General features: G+C 41.0%; 3 protein-coding genes and 1 long non-coding RNA gene across 20 annotated transcripts in view; 3 read left to right on the forward strand and 1 right to left on the reverse strand.

Moving 5' to 3' along the window:
* The window catches only part of LOC143367490 (SLIT-ROBO Rho GTPase-activating protein 1), a 38,698-nt gene extending 35,799 nt beyond the window's left edge, over positions 1-2,899 (forward strand). For 12 of the 14 annotated variants that reach the window (XM_076809346.1, XM_076809453.1, XM_076809356.1 and 9 more), the window contains 2 exons: positions 66-239; positions 305-2,899. In XM_076809346.1, coding sequence (XP_076665461.1) covers positions 66-239; positions 305-1,103 — 973 coding nt within the window. In that variant the 3' untranslated portion in view covers positions 1,104-2,899. Of the gene's footprint in view, positions 1-65 lie in introns of all 14 variants that reach the window. The other 2 variants (XM_076809367.1, XM_076809377.1) reach the window with 2 other exon arrangements.
* Positions 2,900-6,475: 3,576 nt separating this feature from the next.
* On the forward strand, positions 6,476-13,568 carry LOC143367472 (E3 ubiquitin-protein ligase RNF123). 3 transcript variants are annotated; one of them, XM_076809327.1, is made up of 11 exons: positions 6,476-6,702; positions 8,356-8,643; positions 8,727-9,049; positions 9,322-10,299; positions 10,373-10,509; positions 10,607-10,710; positions 10,900-12,032; positions 12,115-12,443; positions 12,531-12,696; positions 12,772-12,918; positions 12,984-13,568. In XM_076809327.1, exons 2-11 carry the CDS (start codon positions 8,546-8,548, stop codon positions 13,310-13,312), a joined length of 3,744 nt encoding a protein of 1,247 aa, XP_076665442.1. In that variant the 5' UTR covers positions 6,476-6,702; positions 8,356-8,545; the 3' UTR covers positions 13,313-13,568. The 3 variants fall into 3 exon arrangements, with proteins under 3 accessions (XP_076665442.1, XP_076665433.1, XP_076665449.1); XM_076809318.1 differs by lacking the exon at positions 6,476-6,702 and adding an exon at positions 8,025-8,167; XM_076809334.1 differs by lacking the exon at positions 6,476-6,702 and having other exon boundaries at positions 8,054-8,627; positions 8,720-9,049.
* On the reverse strand, positions 13,468-16,638 carry LOC143367591 (sodium-coupled neutral amino acid transporter 7). Of its 2 annotated transcripts, XM_076809566.1 has the most exons (5): positions 16,204-16,638; positions 15,609-15,969; positions 15,283-15,532; positions 14,410-14,596; positions 13,468-14,154 (listed from the first exon to the last, which is right to left on the reverse strand). In XM_076809566.1, exons 1-5 carry the CDS (start codon positions 16,307-16,309, stop codon positions 13,940-13,942), a joined length of 1,119 nt encoding a protein of 372 aa, XP_076665681.1. In that variant the 5' UTR covers positions 16,310-16,638; the 3' UTR covers positions 13,468-13,939. The 2 variants fall into 2 exon arrangements, with proteins under 2 accessions (XP_076665681.1, XP_076665672.1); XM_076809557.1 differs by having other exon boundaries at positions 13,468-14,596; positions 16,204-16,628.
* Positions 16,554-17,165, forward strand: LOC143367636 (uncharacterized). Its single transcript, XR_013085066.1, has 2 exons — positions 16,554-16,691; positions 16,838-17,165. It is a non-coding gene; the product is annotated as an uncharacterized LOC143367636 (long non-coding RNA).
* The last annotated feature ends 2 nt before the right edge of the window (positions 17,166-17,167 follow it).

The raw sequence follows: 17,167 nt of genomic DNA on the forward strand, positions 1-17,167 counted from the left end.
ACAGCTTTCTACGAAGACCAATGATTGTTCCTCATGCTCTGCTTTATCTGTTAAACCTTTTTCAGGATTGCGCATCCCGAGTGGCAAAAGTGTCCACGCCGGAAAAGGAGAAACAGCCCTTCGTTTCGGAGCATCGTGCAGACACTACGCCAGTCATCGTGGGCAGCAGTGCTGAGAACGAGAAAATATCCTTCAGCGAATCATCCATGCAGCAGCAGCAACAACTACGCAACGAAGAGGTTAGTGAAGAGGCAGAACGCATTTCCTTGTTGAATTTGGACAGTGGACAGAAACGTGGAACCAGCAGGAAACAACACTGGAAGTCTCAGAGCATGGGGGATACCGTGCAGCAGGGTGTAAATGCGCTCCAAACAACCAACCCGCTGTTACAGGAGGTAGAGATTCAGGAGCAGCCAACGTTTTCAGCTAATCGAGAACTGTGGCAGCGACGAGCAACTTCCCAGACGCAACTGAATCCCCCGGTACCGCCAAATAACAAGATCTTCCGTACCTCCCAGGAGTTCCGGGAAATGCGTCAGAAGCACACGCCAGACCTAGTGATGGACCTGCCTCTGTCGGCTCAAGACGCCAGCAAAAAGTCCGCCTCTTCAAGCAGCTTAAGCAGCTCCGACGAGGACACTCCTGTTCAACCGTCCCGTACAGAGGCGGCCACCTCTCCTACAGGAGGACCAGAGTCTCCAGACATGAGCACAGCCGCGGAACGGTTTGCCAAACAGAATCAGTGTACCCTAAAGAAGAACACGAAGACGAACCCTGACGCGTCCAAGCTGAAACGCGTGGAAACAGAGAACGAGGGTGAACCGGAGCCCGAGGAAATGGTCAGGTCTGCTAGTTCCAATCAGATCACTGACTCTGTACCGTTGAGGTCGCCACTCCCACCTCGGTCCACGCCGAAGATAGTCGCCAAATTTGCAGACATGCACCTGACTGGGGGCAGCCAGGTGTCCACGTTCAAACCCCAGGTGAAGGTGAAACCGACGATACTACGAAAACCGGTGCTGCCGTTTCCGCATCCGCATATGAGCCCGGAGCTCGCGAGGAAGATCGAAAAGCAGGCGCAAAGCGCCGAGCCGACAAATTAGTTCGCCCAGCCGTGAGGGAGAGTTCCAGCTGCGAGGAATAATTTATTTTCAACAGTCCATGCGTGTTTGAGTAAGATATAGATTCGCCACTGACTTCCCGTTTGACCAGTTACTCCGCCCAATCGCGAGGACTTGAAGAAGCGCGTTAGTTACTGTACCCAGAAGAAAAGAAAGATAAGCCAGACAGCATCGTTCCTTAAGGTAGATAGCAGTAGCGTACGCTACGTAAGATTGGGGATAGATGCTGTGCACGGGCCAAGTTTATTTTTTCTACGACTATTTTCCATTTTCGCATAATTTTTTTACCAAATGACCCGCGAAACGATGTTTCTAGTCATCGAGCGACGACGCAAGATACGTGTGAGCGAGAAAATACATCGAAACGAAACAAAAAAAAAATATGAGGAAAATACGATTTTTTGAGGTTAAGCAAGTTGTGTTTCTGTGAGAGGATGCGAAAGGAGTGAAAGAGAGGGAGAGCGTGTGTGTGTACTGTGAATGATTGAGTGACAGAGAGAGCGAGAGAGCGCACGAGTGAGAGAGGGTGGGGAGAAAACATGAAAACAGTTTTGTACACCGAGTTCCCTTGATTCTCGGGCACCAACCACACCACCCACAGTCATACAGTGGAAGAGCTGTCCCCTCCTAGGTACTTTCTATATCTTCCTCGTGCAGCGCGCGAAGGAGGGGCCGGCTCTTTCACTGTGTGAACGTGGTTGGTATCTGAGAGTTAAAGGACTCTGTGTCCGTGTTGGACGATAACGTGTAATTTATTATTGCAACGGCGATAGATTTCCGTCTGAACGTTGTGTATCGGTTAAGGTATTTGCGACAAACGTGTTCGATGTTCCTTTAAAACGCACGCGAGTGAGTATGAGTTTTAAAACGCCTTTTCCAGGAGTTCGTTTTTTCTTAAAGGGAATGAGTGAGATGATAGCCCGGGATATACTCCGGCTCATTATTAGACATATTATTACATAGATACATATATTAACGTGTCACGGACGTCTTAATCTTTAAGAACTATACGACAATGATATGTTCGATATATCCGAGAGTAATAAGTGTACAATAACGCACGAAATATTTAACGGTTTCGACGTCAGTCTCTAAGGCATGGTACCGATAATCCCGCTACGAACAAGTTCAATGAAATAGGAAGGGGAAAAAACAAAAAAAAAAACATGCGCAACATTTTCAACACGTATTCATGCCCCTTTGTAACCGACTAAAAACGCATTATTGTACTCGTTTATCGAATAATATGCATACAGTAACCCGATACTATGTGCAGGTATTATTATATACGACTGTATTTCAGGTGAGGAAAACGTATTTCAGAGCGCGCGTGAGTGTACGCGGTTCGATAGGTAACCGAGACCCGCGATTTGAGGTTAGGATGACTAACGTAATACTCTTTCTAGTTACTGATCAAGTATTAGTACTAATAATTATCGCCACTGTACCCGCCGCAATAAGAAATACCAAAGCCAAATGGATTATCGACCGCCCCCCTCCCCCCTTCCCTCTTCCGATTCTGTATTGAATTCGTTGGAGGAATGCGCGAAACCTCCGTTTTCTACGGTTGTGTTCGGTTTTTTATATGCCCCTCACGGGATTGCGTTTTTAACCTACACCAAATTGTTGTACTATTCCTAGGCGCGGTTCGGTATAATACGCGCGATTCGAATTTACCCGTCGACTTTTGACTCTTCGAACCGGATATAGGAGCCTAATTTGACGATTTTCCGTTACGGTTACTGATTAATAACTTCAATAAAGAGACTTGCAGGCTGCATTTGCCATTCATGCAACAACCTTGATTGATACTGATTCCACTCTTTCCGAGTTTGATATTCACGGTAAGTAAGTTTCGTTCTACTGCATTTTCTCCAGTTGCGAGTTTCATTTTGAAAGTAATATTGCTGTAGTGAGTCACACTGGAGAAAAATAATTGCCTTGAAAGATCACCACTCTTGGCGAAAAGAACTCTTCTGTCACTCTTTTCTGACAACTGAGGTACTCGCAATTTGACACTGTGTCGAGAAAGTGAATTGGTTTGAACATATCGCGAATACTTTTGTTTGAATCAGTATTATTATAATGAATATTAGGTGCTTAAATAATTGATAGCCGTAAAATTTATTGAATTTGATACTACGGCGTGGAGGGGGATAGTGTGAAACTTTCCCCACCCAACCCGGTCGATTCTTTAACTTAACTATATATTAGATAGATTACCTGCTTGTTCTCAAACTTTGAATTGAACGTTACTTGAAAAATAAATGTTTTACACTGTATTTTGTTAGTTCCATTTAAATTATCTTCGGTATTTGTGTATAAAAGGGTACACCTCATCGATTTTGATGAAATTTGAACATGTTTAAAGCTCAACATTCAGAACAACTTTTTGTTATACATATAACTGCCGCTCAGCCTTATTTTCCAAAATATTTGCGAAAAACTGCTGCTACTATCCATACTTCCCTACTTAATGTATAAAAGTGAAACGTTGTCTGTTTGTTTGTTTGTTCTTCTTTCACGACTGAGCGGATTTCAATGAAATTTTGAATATACATTACGTGCTAGAATAATTCCCGGGTGAGACCGGGTAACTGGTCAGCTAATATACAATAAATTCTGCATATACCCCGAGACAGCACACAGACATCTTAAAGATATCTGAGAACGTCGTTTCCACGTTTTATATGTATATACACGTCTTATGTTACAAATCAAGGCATTTTAAAGATACCTTTAAGATACTTAACTTTAAAACATCTTTAACATGTCCATAAGACATCTTAAAGATATCTTTCCTAGAAAGCAAACTGATCGCAATATGCCAGCAGATTGGCGGTCGATTCAAGCAAATCTTGACGACAAGTGCCTGCTGCCATGATCTGACCTGATCTGACCGGTCTGACCGCAGATAGGCAGCAGAAATGAAGCAGATCCTGTTGACATAACCTAATCACAGATTGGCGGCGGAAATCGAGCAGCTCCTGCCGACATAATTTGATGGCAGATTGGCGACAGAAATCGAGCAGATTTTGCAGTTCAAATCATTTTTTAACCGCCTTCAAAAAGGAGGAGGTTATAGATTCGACCCGTATCTATATTTTTTTTTATGTTTGTCAACGCATAACTCCTCAGCATATACACGAATCGGTGGGCTCCATCTACCGCTGATGGAGGGGGAACACCTACAGGAGCAGTGGCAATGGTGCGTGAATCGACGTCAGCGCGAAGCCAGCCAAGTAGCGACAACGCGAAGCAAATGCATTTGAGGGGGCGGGGGCGGAGAGCACCTATATCTGCCTGGATTTGATTGGTTGCATTCCACGCATGCTCCGTACCGCTAATTATGAAAAAGTGTTTGCTACAGATTAGTACATACAGACGTCTAATTGTAAGTATATACTAACGGAGTGATTATTAACAAATATAAATTTTAAAAATAATGAAAATTGAAGAGAAATATGCATCTATAATTATTAAAATATATCAGGTGAATTAGAGCAGAGATACTGACGTAACATCATTTATTGTTCCATTGTTCTTAATAATTTTTTCTTCAACACGCTACTGCATACCACACTCCGAGAAAGGCTTCAAATATGGCTGCCACTATCCCTGCTTGCGACGCGACAAACGTTCATGGATGAATGTAATGATCATTACATATCACTGCGCTTGTGCGAAGTAGCAGCCAATAGAAAGAAGGCTTATGTTACCTCGGGTGCGTTCCACTTGCACCAAAATCGCCCCTCCCGCAAAGAGATCCCCCCACCCCCGGCAACTATTCCTCCGTCCCTATATTCCTATGTCCATGGGTCCGACATACATACTCCTGGCAAGCCTGGCGCTTAGAGCATATAGACAATAATGTTTTGAGGCTTTCACTATTGCCACTATCTGTATTGTTACAATTTATGCCACTCGCTTCTTAGCACCACTTTTCTCTTCATAAATTCTACTAACTGCCAGTGTTATAAACGGACGTTCTTCTGCCTGTATGGTTACGATTATTTCGAGAATCCATTAATTTTTCTCACAGTTTTAAAACGTACACTCCAGGCGTGCCCTCCAAAACTGTACATACGCCTAAAGTCTCCGGCGTGATAAAAAACAATCGCGGCGGTCCTCGCCTGCGAATCTGGATTATGTATAGATATAATGAACGTAAGCAATGGGTAATGAAGTATGTGTAAGTAAGCCCTGCGTAATAATTAATGAAAGCGCCAGTTAATTTTAAAGTATTAATGCTACCGCTATAAATACGTATGAGAAGCCCGGGCAACGCCGGGTACTTTATGCTAGACTTAATATAAAATTCGCCAAATTGGAACTTTGCGGCGAAATATTTCAGCTCATAAGGCACGTAGGAACAAAATGCAGACACTTCTGTAATGCAAATCAAAGCCAAGCTATCCATTGAGACCATTAAAAAATTAATCGAATCAACCATTATTAAGATTCGATAATCGAAGGGTTCTTCCAAAGAGTGTCTGGCGTAATACGGTCGTCTCGCGCTGTGTTAGACTGAGTAATTTCAAATGAAACCGCGCCAGATATTATGTAATGTTCTGGAACATTTAACCGTACACGATTCTACTGACGTCCGTTTGGCCGCCATGTTCGGGATTCATTCCTTATTCGCAAGTCACAGAGTGCAGTAAAGGCTGCCGTTCCAATGGGCGGCTGGCGACTGCGCCATTAGTATAAGAGAGAAACAGATAGATTCTTCTCCCTTACACTAATGGCGCAGTCGCCAGTCACAGTCGCCAGCCGCCCGTTGAAACGGTAGCTTTAAGAGTGCGACATAGCTGAGAGAAAGATTGGTGTTGCGTATCGATCATAAGTACAAACCAGAAGTAAAGTGGTTTATCTGTTCATTTCTAGTACCAAATAAAGTACAGTATTACTGTTTCATTTACTTTCGAACACGTGATTTATTTTATTAGCCTGCATAAAGAGCTCTGCTCAACACGCTGCGCATGTACTTGGCGCGAGACACTACCGTGTTTCTTGATAGGGGAAAAGTTATTCAGAATCATGCCCCCCGAAAACATATTTCCGGGTCCCCGAAATTAGTTAGGTTAGGTGTATCCTTTTATGCACAATTACCTTATCTTTTTACGATCGTGAAGTAGAAGTCAGAACCAAAACTATCGATTCTGGTTTCTAACATGTTTTCAATTGTTTGAAAACCAGGTGTCTTTCATCGTATAACTATTTGCTCTCTCCGCGTATAAATCGCACCCGCAAGTCAGCAAAAGAACGTGGCAGTGAAGTTCTCGAAAAATGTGGACACCTAGGCGAAAAATTGTCCGTTCTCGGCAGGTTCTTTAAAGTGTTAGTACGTGTGTTATAGGTCGATAATGTAATATTAATTGTTCGTATGCATCTTTTTCTTTCCCTTTCGCAACGCTGTTGCGTGTTACGTGTGAAAAAGCGCGAACACAATTTCTTGTGCGTGCACTGTCCCCGATACCACGCGGAACGAGAGTGGGGGAAAATATGCTTGGCACATAATGCGACACATGCGTGCGGCTGATAGATCAGCTGTTGTCGTGGCTGAGGCGGTCGAGAAACGGTAGGAATGTTGTTACATTCTACACGCATGCATGTTTTACAACGATAATTGGACTGTCAGTGGTTCCCGCATCAAGTACACGGCAATTGCGTTTGCATTCTCCTCTAAATTCAATTGTAGCTTTATTTCCTGTCGCACCATACATTTCATTAGCTTTTTATATGAAACTAGCTTAAAGGCCCCGGCGTGCCCGGGCATCTTATATGTACCCATATGTATAACATCAGCATTAATATTATAAAATTAACTAGCGCCTTCATTATAATTATTACGCAGTGCTTAGTTACATATACTCACTTCATTACCCAATGCTTACTTATGTACGTAGGTACATGTACATCAACGCGCTACCTATTCGGCCTTATGTCAACAAACGCACAATTAAAAACCTTATAACGATAACCAACAAATTAATTATATTGAACAAAATGAAAGTAGTTGCGCTGAAAAGCACGTTTTAATACAATAAATTAAAATTACAGAACTCAAACCCAGACATGTTGAGGCAAGAACAGACAGATTACTAAATTACTAAAGGGGCCTACAGACGCTGATACATGTTGCATGAAACACTGATACTGGTTGATGAGCAAGATGCATGTATCAATGTTTTACTGCACGTGTATCAGCGTCTGCAGGCCCCTTAATTAAGGAAACCACTGGACGGGCTGCGATGTGGCTGGATGCGGCCGCCATCACCCGATACAGCATTCTTGAGAAATTCTCTATAAAACGGTGAAAACGCATCATAATCCGTCCAGTGGATCGCGAGATTAGCCCGAACAAATAGACAGTCGCCTACCGGGGACTTTGTTTTGTATTATGTAGAGATGATAATAATGGAAAACCAAAATAACTAAAAAAAAACTCCTTAAAGCAAGATTAAGTTTTATGACAACAACAGTATATAGGTCATACGCACAATATGTAGAATCTAAGGGCGGTATTCTCAGTCGCTACTTATTTTTAAGCAAATGCTTAAGCATGCGGCATCCTCTACTAACCTAGTAGCTAGTAAAGGATGCCGAATGCTTAAGCATTTGCTTAAGAATAAGTACCGAGTGAGAATACCGCCCTAATAGTGAATTCGTTACCTCGTACTGACTCTACACTAGTGCCAGAAAATGATTTGGATTGATTGTGTCTGATAGAAACGAAGAAGGCACTATATGAATCAACCAATCTTAGGCCGGTATTCATAGTCGTTTCAGGCAGCAGTGCAGAGTCAGTGCGAGGTACCGAATTCGCTGTAAATAGTGTAGAACTGTAGATGTTATCTTACATAGTGTCCACTGCTCTGCGCGCAAGAGGTGCGCGTGTCAGTTCCCCGCCGCACAGTGGTGGGGATGCTGAGTCAGTCACGTCGTTAGCTGTTCTATGAGCGCTGTCAGTCACCCGACACACGCGAATTTTCCCGAGTAATGCTTCGCTAAAATCGTCACTGCTCGGCTCCCTTTTACCATAGGTTAATGTTTCATACACCTAAACCTTCCTCGAGAAATTCTCTATGAAACGGCAAAAACCGCATCACAATCCGTCCAGTGGTTCTCGAGACTAGCCTGAATAACCGGGCTGCTACCGGGGACTTTATTTTATACTATGTAGAGATACATTTAGTTATTGTTAATATACGAACGATTGTATCATTTGCAGACCCGCAAATTAAACCAGTAAAGAAGTAACACAGTGTTGGCTGTCGTACGTCATGCATAGAAAATAAAATATACTGACCATTGCCCTGAATTCGATTTCGTTACCGATGTATCTGGCGCGACCAAATTTTGCAAATCCCGCAGCCTCGTCAAATGTTTTCATTGCTCGTCACTGACAGAAGCTTTCGGAAATGGAGGGTGATGAAATTCTAAGCCACATTTTTGGGCCAGATGTGCTCTTAGGGCCCATCAATGCGAGCTCCAAGGAAGAAACTTCTAAAAGTTCAAGGTATCATTCACACTCGCCCCTTTTATGCTTTGTAGCTACAATTATTATTTAACATATCGTTAAGACATGTGTTTACTTCGCAGAGTGCCAAGCAGCTTGAGCTTGGTAAATGAATACATTGAAACAACTCTTTCGAAAAGTGCTCCAGCACAAAGTACAGAGGATAATAGAGTCGGCCGAATAGGGCCGAGTTTGGTCAGATTCGATATATCGACGCATCAAGGGCTTTCAATAATTTCCCCGGACAGATTGACCATTAACTCCAAACGTAACTTTAGTACAATGAGGGCGAACACTGCAGTATACAAAGGGAAGTGGATGTATGAGTTGCAGCTTGGATCCAAGGGTGTTATGCAAGTTGGTTGGAGTACCATCGCCTGCGAATTCAATCAGGAGTCTGGAGTTGGTAAGCCTCATTTTATTATAACGTGACTTCGTTTCAAACAACCATGGCTTTTTGTTAAAATAAATAGCACGGAGAATTTAATGCACAGAATTTATAGGGGAAGCTGTTGTATCTTTGACCAGCTTGAAGTTTTTGAATTTTCTCCACCAAGTTTTATTTTCACATACTTTTAACAGATCGATCCGTAACACATGGTGGTCAATGGTACAACAGGTCAAAAGAACAACACCTTCCCCTACTCATATATGAACAATGCAATATCTTCTTTTTAGGTGATACCGTTAACTCGTATGCCTATGATGGCAACCGTGTTGCAAAATGGAATGTGACTACCCACAAATATGGAGAACCATGGCTCACAGGCGATATTATTGGATGTGCGTTAGATATGGATAACGGCACTATTGACTTTTACAGAAATGGCAGAGATCTAGGTAGAGCATTTGATAACGTAGCAATGGGTGCTGGTTTCGCGTATTTTCCTACGGTGAGCCTTGCGCTAACAGAAAGACTAACAGCAAATTTTGGCTCAACGCCAATGCGTTATCCTGTAGAAGGATACGAGCCTTTACAAGTAGCCCCGAAGAAGGAAATAGTTCAAGCTATGCTTCTGTTTAAGTGGTTTTCTCGAATAATAGAACTGATAAACATAAGGCAGCACATGGATGAACAGAGTATATCGAATAATGGAACAATGAGTGTTCAAACCTTCTTAATGTGTCTTTCGAGGTCTATTTTAAAGCATATAGGACCTCTGCTCACCATTACATACATTACAGAACATATTGTAGTCCCATTTATGCAACAACTCTCTGAATCTAAAACCGATTTGGCTAAAGGGTATACACAGTCAACTGTACACCCTTCTATGTTATTAACTTGCTTAGATTTATTATGGACATTTCTGGAGGAGCACGAAATTAGAGCTTGTTTAGAGAGCACAGTTCTTTGTTTGCTGTCTGCGTTCAGGCACGTTTCCTTGTTATTGGAATATCCTGACCAATGCAAAACTTTGCTTCTGCTGATAAATATTTGTCAGCACACATTGACCCGTCAGTACTTACTGCAATATTTACTCTTCGATCGAGTGAGATTTGCAAATTTCATACACATTAAGCCACTGGACGATGGAGGCTTAGCTGATGTAGTCAGTAACGTATGGTGGGAAATGAGTCCTGTAGATCCGGCGATCGAAGCTAAGAAAGCGAGTTACTTGGACTCGTGTGAGAAAATTAAAGCTGCCATATGCGGTACGATCAATTCTAAATGTAATTGTACAGTTTATTTCTGCGTATTCTTATCGCTGTGTATTACGTTTTGCAGAAGTAGAAATGCTACAAGTGGAATTTCTAGTAACGCTTCTCAATAATTCCGACGGTAATACAAAGAGGCCAGCCTCGAGGACTATATTCTTAAAGAAATTTAAACGTTACGTTCAAGAAAATATTAAGTCCAGTAATGTAAGTACAATGGCCACCAAACTTACTATATCTAAAACATTTTATCTAGTGTCGTATATTTAATTGGTATTTCTGCACATAATAATAAATACCACAGACCTCGCTACCGATCACATTATGTTGTTTCCATCGACTTCTGGTTGCGTTCAGAGTTTTGTGGGATACAGAAATAAGGACACCTTCTGTTTACATGCCTTGCAGGTAAAAAAAAAAAAGACAAAGTTTATACTCAGTGTGTTTGCAATACTTTGAATCGTTAGAGATACATGCACTTGTTTGAGTTTTGGAGAAGGGACACGACGATAAATGTTGCTTTGCATATGTTTGTAAGCATTATTGAGTCTCATTTAATTTACGTAATAGCATTTCCTTATAAATTGGAATGGGCAGGGCGTTCTACGATGCATCCATCGATTACTCTAGAACTGAGAGACTGGGCGGAGTCTTGTCCCACTTACGTGAGATGTTCAAAAGTGAATTACTAGAGCAGTTAGGGCCTGACCACGAAGTAATTGTTGCAATGGAACAGAATCGAGATTCATCCGACAGCAGAGCAACCAGACTGGTGAATTTACCTATAGTCATTCCAACGCTTGCTCGAATGACTAATATCGGTTCATCTGGTCAAGGAAACTCGATGATCTTTGAGAGACTCGGATGCTTCCCAGATGCAAGGGAAGATAGAAATCCAATGCGCTTGGGTCCCTTGGATCCCGCCATGTCCTTGCTCGAACTGCTTGACAGCATTATTTTGTTTTATCACATAGTAGCAAAGAAGCAGCTGGCGAAAGTGGCTGTTCTTAGGAACAGCATGTCAGAATATATATCTGCTACCCAAGATGCTAAGGCAAGGTTGGAACGAATTAAGAAAAAGAAAGATCTCGAGTCCCGATCTATTCAGCAAGAGCTATCGAGAACAATGGATGTCATCGATGCCAAGTTGACACAGCAAGCAAGGTACATGGCCTGGATTCGTGCTGCAGTTTATTCAGAGGAGAAACAGTCACAGCTGGCGTGGCTTCTGAGGGTGGTCACATTGACCTTAAAAAATGCCAGCAAAGAAAGAAACATGTTCAGCTTCGTGCCGGACTTTTTCTTGGAGGCATTAGCCGACTTGTGTGTTAGTTTGAGGAACCATATGCACCCGACAGTTTGTATCAAAAAGATCCCAGATTATCGAGAAATGCTTCTTGACATAGCTGAGTTTCTTTGCGAACACTTTATGGATCCTCGTATAGTAAATGCAAATTCAAAGACCACACTGCTGCTAACCCTAGCTGGATTCGCATTCAATCCCCTCACTCTGGAAGTATTAGAAAACGTACCAGAGGAAAGTAGAATAAAAGTTGTCACGAACCTATTGAAATCTTATGAGAATAGAGCAGCATGGGCTGAATCAAACTGGATTCTAGTCAGATTCTGGCATGGGAATGGTTTTGCCTATTGGTATGATACGAGCCGACACATTTCGAAAAGAATTGGGCCAATGCTGCTTCAGCAAGAATCAATTTTTCAGTCTATAAGTAAGTAACTTTACTTTTTTTTTTTTTAGTAAGTTGTCTCAATATTGTACGATGGGTAAGTTTACCGGTATTCGTCCTGCAGAGCCTTGTCCATCTGTTGTGTACCAAAGGCACGTAAAAGATGTGCTATTAAAGAATCCACAAGCCTCCATGAAGATCCTAAATGCCTTGCTGAATCAGTTGAACTGGGCTTTCTCCGAATTCATTGGGATGGTGCAAGAGATCCACAATATTTCGTCAAGACCTGAAAGAGTCTTCATCGAGTCCCGACAACTGAAAATTTGTGCTACCTGCTTCAACGTAGCCACATCCCTTTTGAGAGTCTTAGAAATGATTGCTACAGTGGCTCCAAATATTTTTAATGATCCAGCGCTGCCTTCCAGCGAAAATTTGTTGTCAAGACTATGCCAAGTATATACATACCTTCGTGCACTAAACACTTATATATATTTCATTCAATACGTAAGTGTCGATATATATATATATTATTTTTTACAGTTACTTTGTCAAGTGTTAAATAGAACGAGTTCACAAACCAGTTGCTTCCAGCACGTTGTACTGTTAGAAATTCCGGATTTAGAATCAGTGGATCATTTTCCGATATTGGCAGCAGTCGCTGGTATCCTGTTGGCCCTGCTCAGCGAAGACATGTCTAATTCTAAATGTAAGCATACCTTCAATTTGATAAGCAGTAGCACACAGTTAGAATTTAATGTAAGAAAAATATGAATTTTGTTAGCAAAAAGTTTAACGCTGGTACCAAAGGTCACTCAAACCTTGCTAACGGAACCCAGCTTCCAAATGAATTCTATTTACTTTATGCTGGGAGACACAAAGTTTAAAAATAAAAAGGACAAACATATAAAGCCGTTTTCATTCGCGAACTGTGAGTACAAACAGATTATTCCTGCGGGATATCAGTAAATTATTATTGTTGGACATTTATTGCAGATCCAGACGAGGTAACAAAGGAAGAAATAAAGAAGGTAAAAGACATGATCGAATATTTGGACGTATGTTGTGGCATTTTACCAGATTCAAAAACTTTGAGCGACGACGACGATACTTGCACGATTTGCTACGCGTACGCTGTTGCTGTCACGTTTCAGCCGTGCCATCATCAATCGTGCCGCATTTGCATCGACCGGCATCTCTTAAATACCAGAGAATGCTTCTTCTGTAAAGCGACCATCGATAAAGTCGTAGATCTCTTTGGTATCACATTGCACGACTTTGTCAACGACGCTTCAATGTCGGAGCAATCGTTGCAATCGTCCTGATGCACCGACAAATGCGTTTGAAAAAATTGTATGCATATTGTGAAGAAATCGCGAGCCATATTTTGTCGTAAAGCTAATCATTGAAGAAAATTACAGATTGATGTTATCTTCTTGCAAAGGCTACGATAGATTCTGCGAGAGAAGTAACAAGAAAATTGTATAAAATATCATGTTTAAGGCTTTATTTATTGAATATTGTTCTTTGTTTTTAAAGTATACAAACTACGATACAAAAATAAAAGATTTAAGAACCTTAGTTTCTAAAACTTTCCTGACATGATGACTTAGCAGATAGGATTATAGATTTGTACATACACATCAGTCTTTTCCAATTTTCTCTAGGTTTTAATACTAAAATTAAAATCATGCTTCAGCGTATGTTAAGACAGGTACTTGTCTAAAATATAAAATTGTTGAGTCGTATGATGCATTGAGCAAATAGCAGAGTATTAACGGCTTACGGTGCGTTTAGACCAAACGAACGAATAAGCATAAACTAGTGCTCCTTTAGACTTGAATTCAAGCATCCGTTCCTTCGGTCTGAACGCACCATTACAGGAAACAGCCTCATCTGAAATTCTTTTCTTCAGAATTAAGAAACCAGCATGAGCTTGACCTACTTAAGTACTAATTGCATAAATTTTCTCTTAACTGCCTGAAACCAGTTACTAATGGTACATTTGCCGATGGTTGATTCAAGTCTTCTAATGCTTCTACAAAAACTACACCAGACACAAATGCACCAAGCGCAGTAATAAAAACTGCAAATATTATCAGGAGTCGATCTTTGTTCAGGTGCAACTCTGAATCTTTCAAAAGAGTACTTCGAAACAGGCAAAGTCCTGGAAAGATAAAGATAAAAGCTGCCGACATGACTCCCAGCAAATTAATGACTGGTGAGATGTCTGGCACTAGTATTGCAATTAATAGAGACAATACATACCAAATTAACGTAACAAAAACTCTCAATCCAACGTTTACATTACCGTGCATTCCGAAAAGACTGAAAAGAGCATCGCGGCCACAATATAAAACAATTGGGTATGTGGTAAAATTTTTAACTGCTATGAATATAATTGCTAGCGTGATGATTATACTTTTATCCGTGTATCCTTGAAGTATATCGCTGGGCACTTTCCCTGTACCAAATGTCGCGTATCCACAGATTCCAACGACTGTGTAAGCAGCGAAACAAATAATCATACTCAGCACAGCGCACACTGTAAAATTCCCAGGGCTTCGTTCTTTCATGCAAGCGTACAGTGGTATCGCTGTCATGTGGCTCTATAAATGAAATTTAACAACATTGCAGTAACTCACAAGGATACCTAACAAGGGGAGGACACCGTGTGGTAGACACCAATTTTGATGAGCCTTGGAATGTTGGATCTATGTCGAATATAAGTAAATAGGTGTCCGAGCGTTTCTGCCAATGGGCCTTAATAACAGAGATATTTACATGGAAATTTTTAAAAATTTCATAGTAGCCGTTTTTAGTGGGGTAAAATTTCAAAGATATTTGCATGTAAATTTACATGGGGTTTTAATGAGTAAAAATCCTACACTACCCTGAGGCCCCCGGAAGATTCCCCTCTGAAGGAGTCGGGGTGCCTTTTGAAGATTTCCCCAAGTTAAAAAAAAATTTATAAAAAAAAATTTAATTTTTTTTTAATGTGGAGACATCTTCAGAAGGCATCCGGACGCCACCAGAAGGGAATCTTCCGCGGGTGCCAGGGTAGTGTGGGATTTTTATCCACTAAAACCCCACGGCCACTATGAAATTTTTAATAATTTACATGTAAATATCTGTATTATTAAGGCCTATTGGCTGAAACGCTCGGACACCTGTTTACTTATTTTCGACATAGATCCATCGTGCCAAGGCTCATCAAAATCGGTGTCTACCACATGGTATCCTCCCCTTATAAGACAGCCTTTTCGCTTTGTTCTATGTTTACACTTTAATATACCTGATATGCAAAGCATATTATTGGAATTATTTGAAGCACTTCGTAGTTATTGTCTGGCCATAGTTTCGCAGGGTAAATAGGAGATTCTACTTTTGTAAAATTCTTGTAAACAATCAAACATACCACATACAGGATAGTTACACAACCAACAGAACTAGCATAACTTAGAACGTCTAACCTTTTAAAGAAACATAAGGGTAATATAAATATGCTGCATGTTGCAGCTGTGATAATCGATCTTGATAAGTACCTGAAACATTAAACTCGTTAGTAAAAAAATACAGCAGAACATCGCATCCTCCGATAAATCATCTACAGTCGATTACCAAGTGTGACAGTAATTGTATCCGTAATATGTTGCCAAAACTCTGTCAAACTGATCGCCAACGATTATTATAAATGTCAAACAACACCCGAAGCTGTATATTGCAACGCACAGAGCGCATAAGATAAGTGCTTTGCCCCCATAAAATTCAGCGAACATATTCTGCATAGAGGAGGTATTGGTAATTTCGCTACAGTTTGCCAGAATTACCAGTGTTGCTGTAATAAAGACAAGCAACACAAGTTGTGTAATAACCGAGGTGGCTATTCCTCCGGCCCTGTCGAATGCTTGGGGAAAATTTAAAAGGCCTGCTCCTAAGGTGGCATTGACAATCAAGAAGATCGTACTTAAGGCACCAGTTCCTGCGAACATCGTAGAGAAAGAATATGCGTTACGTTTTGCTCCCTGAAATTTTCGAACACCACGGAAGTTTTGCGTTACGTTCGAAATTATATTCCTTTGTATTTATACTTCGCGATCAAATATTACTGTGATACGACGAACAAATGAGAGGCACCGAACGCTTATCATTCTGTCGTAATTGTATGCTCAAGGAGAAATTAGAAACGATCACGAAGTAGTAAACATTAACATACCTGATCGAGCAGTTTGACGAGCACGAAAAGATGAAGGATTCGGGGCAGTGCATAATAGCATATCATTGTTAATAAGCCGATCGGTTTCCCCAGTTAAGCAATTCATGTCCAACAAGATTACAGAACGAACGGTTATTTCTGACTAACAATCCGTTTCGTTTCTATCTCGGATTAATGCTTTCGTGCGAGTATAAAGAAGGCATTTATCAGCAGTGTACGTCTACGATTTGACAGTTGGGCCAAAGGTCAATTTAGGAAGGAAATACATATGCTGTATTTATTGTTTCGATGAGGCAATATGTATCTCCACCCCTCCGACAGATATTTCGTTTTACATACAATACATTCGCAACGGAATGTTTCATAATTTTCAATAATCAAATTGTCTATTCGAGCCGCGTGATGTCGCTCCCAAGATTTATTTATAACGATAGAGAAACGGACATTGAAGATAATCTAGATACAAATTTCAAAATAACAAATGAAAGGTACGCATAACGTTTATTCGTTATTCGTCGAACGAAGATAATTCGTGTCCAACTTGGGCCATTCGAACCCTTGAAAGGAATGGTCAGGAAGGGTAAAGTAAATTGCTGTTTATTTGATCCTTTATTTGAACGACTTGCTTATCTAGGTAATAACCAACTGGTTAAACGCCGGAAAGGAACGAAAATAAGAGGAATCTGTATTTAATCGTCATTAGGGTCATTGTCATTAAGGTTTATCTGACTGAATGACCCTGCCTTTAAACACGCAGATGCGAACGAATTTCGTTACCCCAAGGAATTATGCGCTGCTGAAGCGTTGCGCGAACGTGCGTGAATTGAATGATTAGTGCTCTTTGTGGCCCTCTGGTAGTGAGTTCGAAAAGTATTACATTTTTAAGGAGTTGAATAAACATAGATAGTAACATTGCTGTAAATATACTTCTTTCTTGATACCAATTAAAAAATAATAAACTATT

The sequence above is a fragment of the Andrena cerasifolii genome, chromosome 1, assembly GCF_050908995.1.
Source record: "Andrena cerasifolii isolate SP2316 chromosome 1, iyAndCera1_principal, whole genome shotgun sequence".
In the NCBI taxonomy this organism is placed as follows: domain Eukaryota; kingdom Metazoa; phylum Arthropoda; class Insecta; order Hymenoptera; family Andrenidae; genus Andrena; species Andrena cerasifolii.

Bases quoted from the DNA above. Each gene is read 5' to 3' on its own strand.
- LOC143367472 (XM_076809327.1), top strand. From the start codon at position 8,546: ATGGAGGGTGATGAAATTCTAAGCCACATTTTTGGGCCAGATGTGCTC. The intron at 8,644-8,726 runs GTATCATTCACA...TTTACTTCGCAG, and splicing joins GAAACTTCTAAAAGTTCAAG to AGTGCCAAGCAGCTTGAGCT. The intron at 10,300-10,372 runs GTACGATCAATT...TACGTTTTGCAG, and splicing joins AATTAAAGCTGCCATATGCG to AAGTAGAAATGCTACAAGTG.
- LOC143367591 (XM_076809557.1), bottom strand. From the start codon at position 16,309: ATGAATTGCTTAACTGGGGAAACCGATCGGCTTATTAACAATGATATG. The intron at 15,970-16,203 runs GTATGTTAATGT...CGATGTTCGCAG, and splicing joins TCGTCAAACTGCTCGATCAG to GAACTGGTGCCTTAAGTACG. The intron at 15,533-15,608 runs GTAATCGACTGT...TTAATGTTTCAG, and splicing joins TACAATTACTGTCACACTTG to GTACTTATCAAGATCGATTA.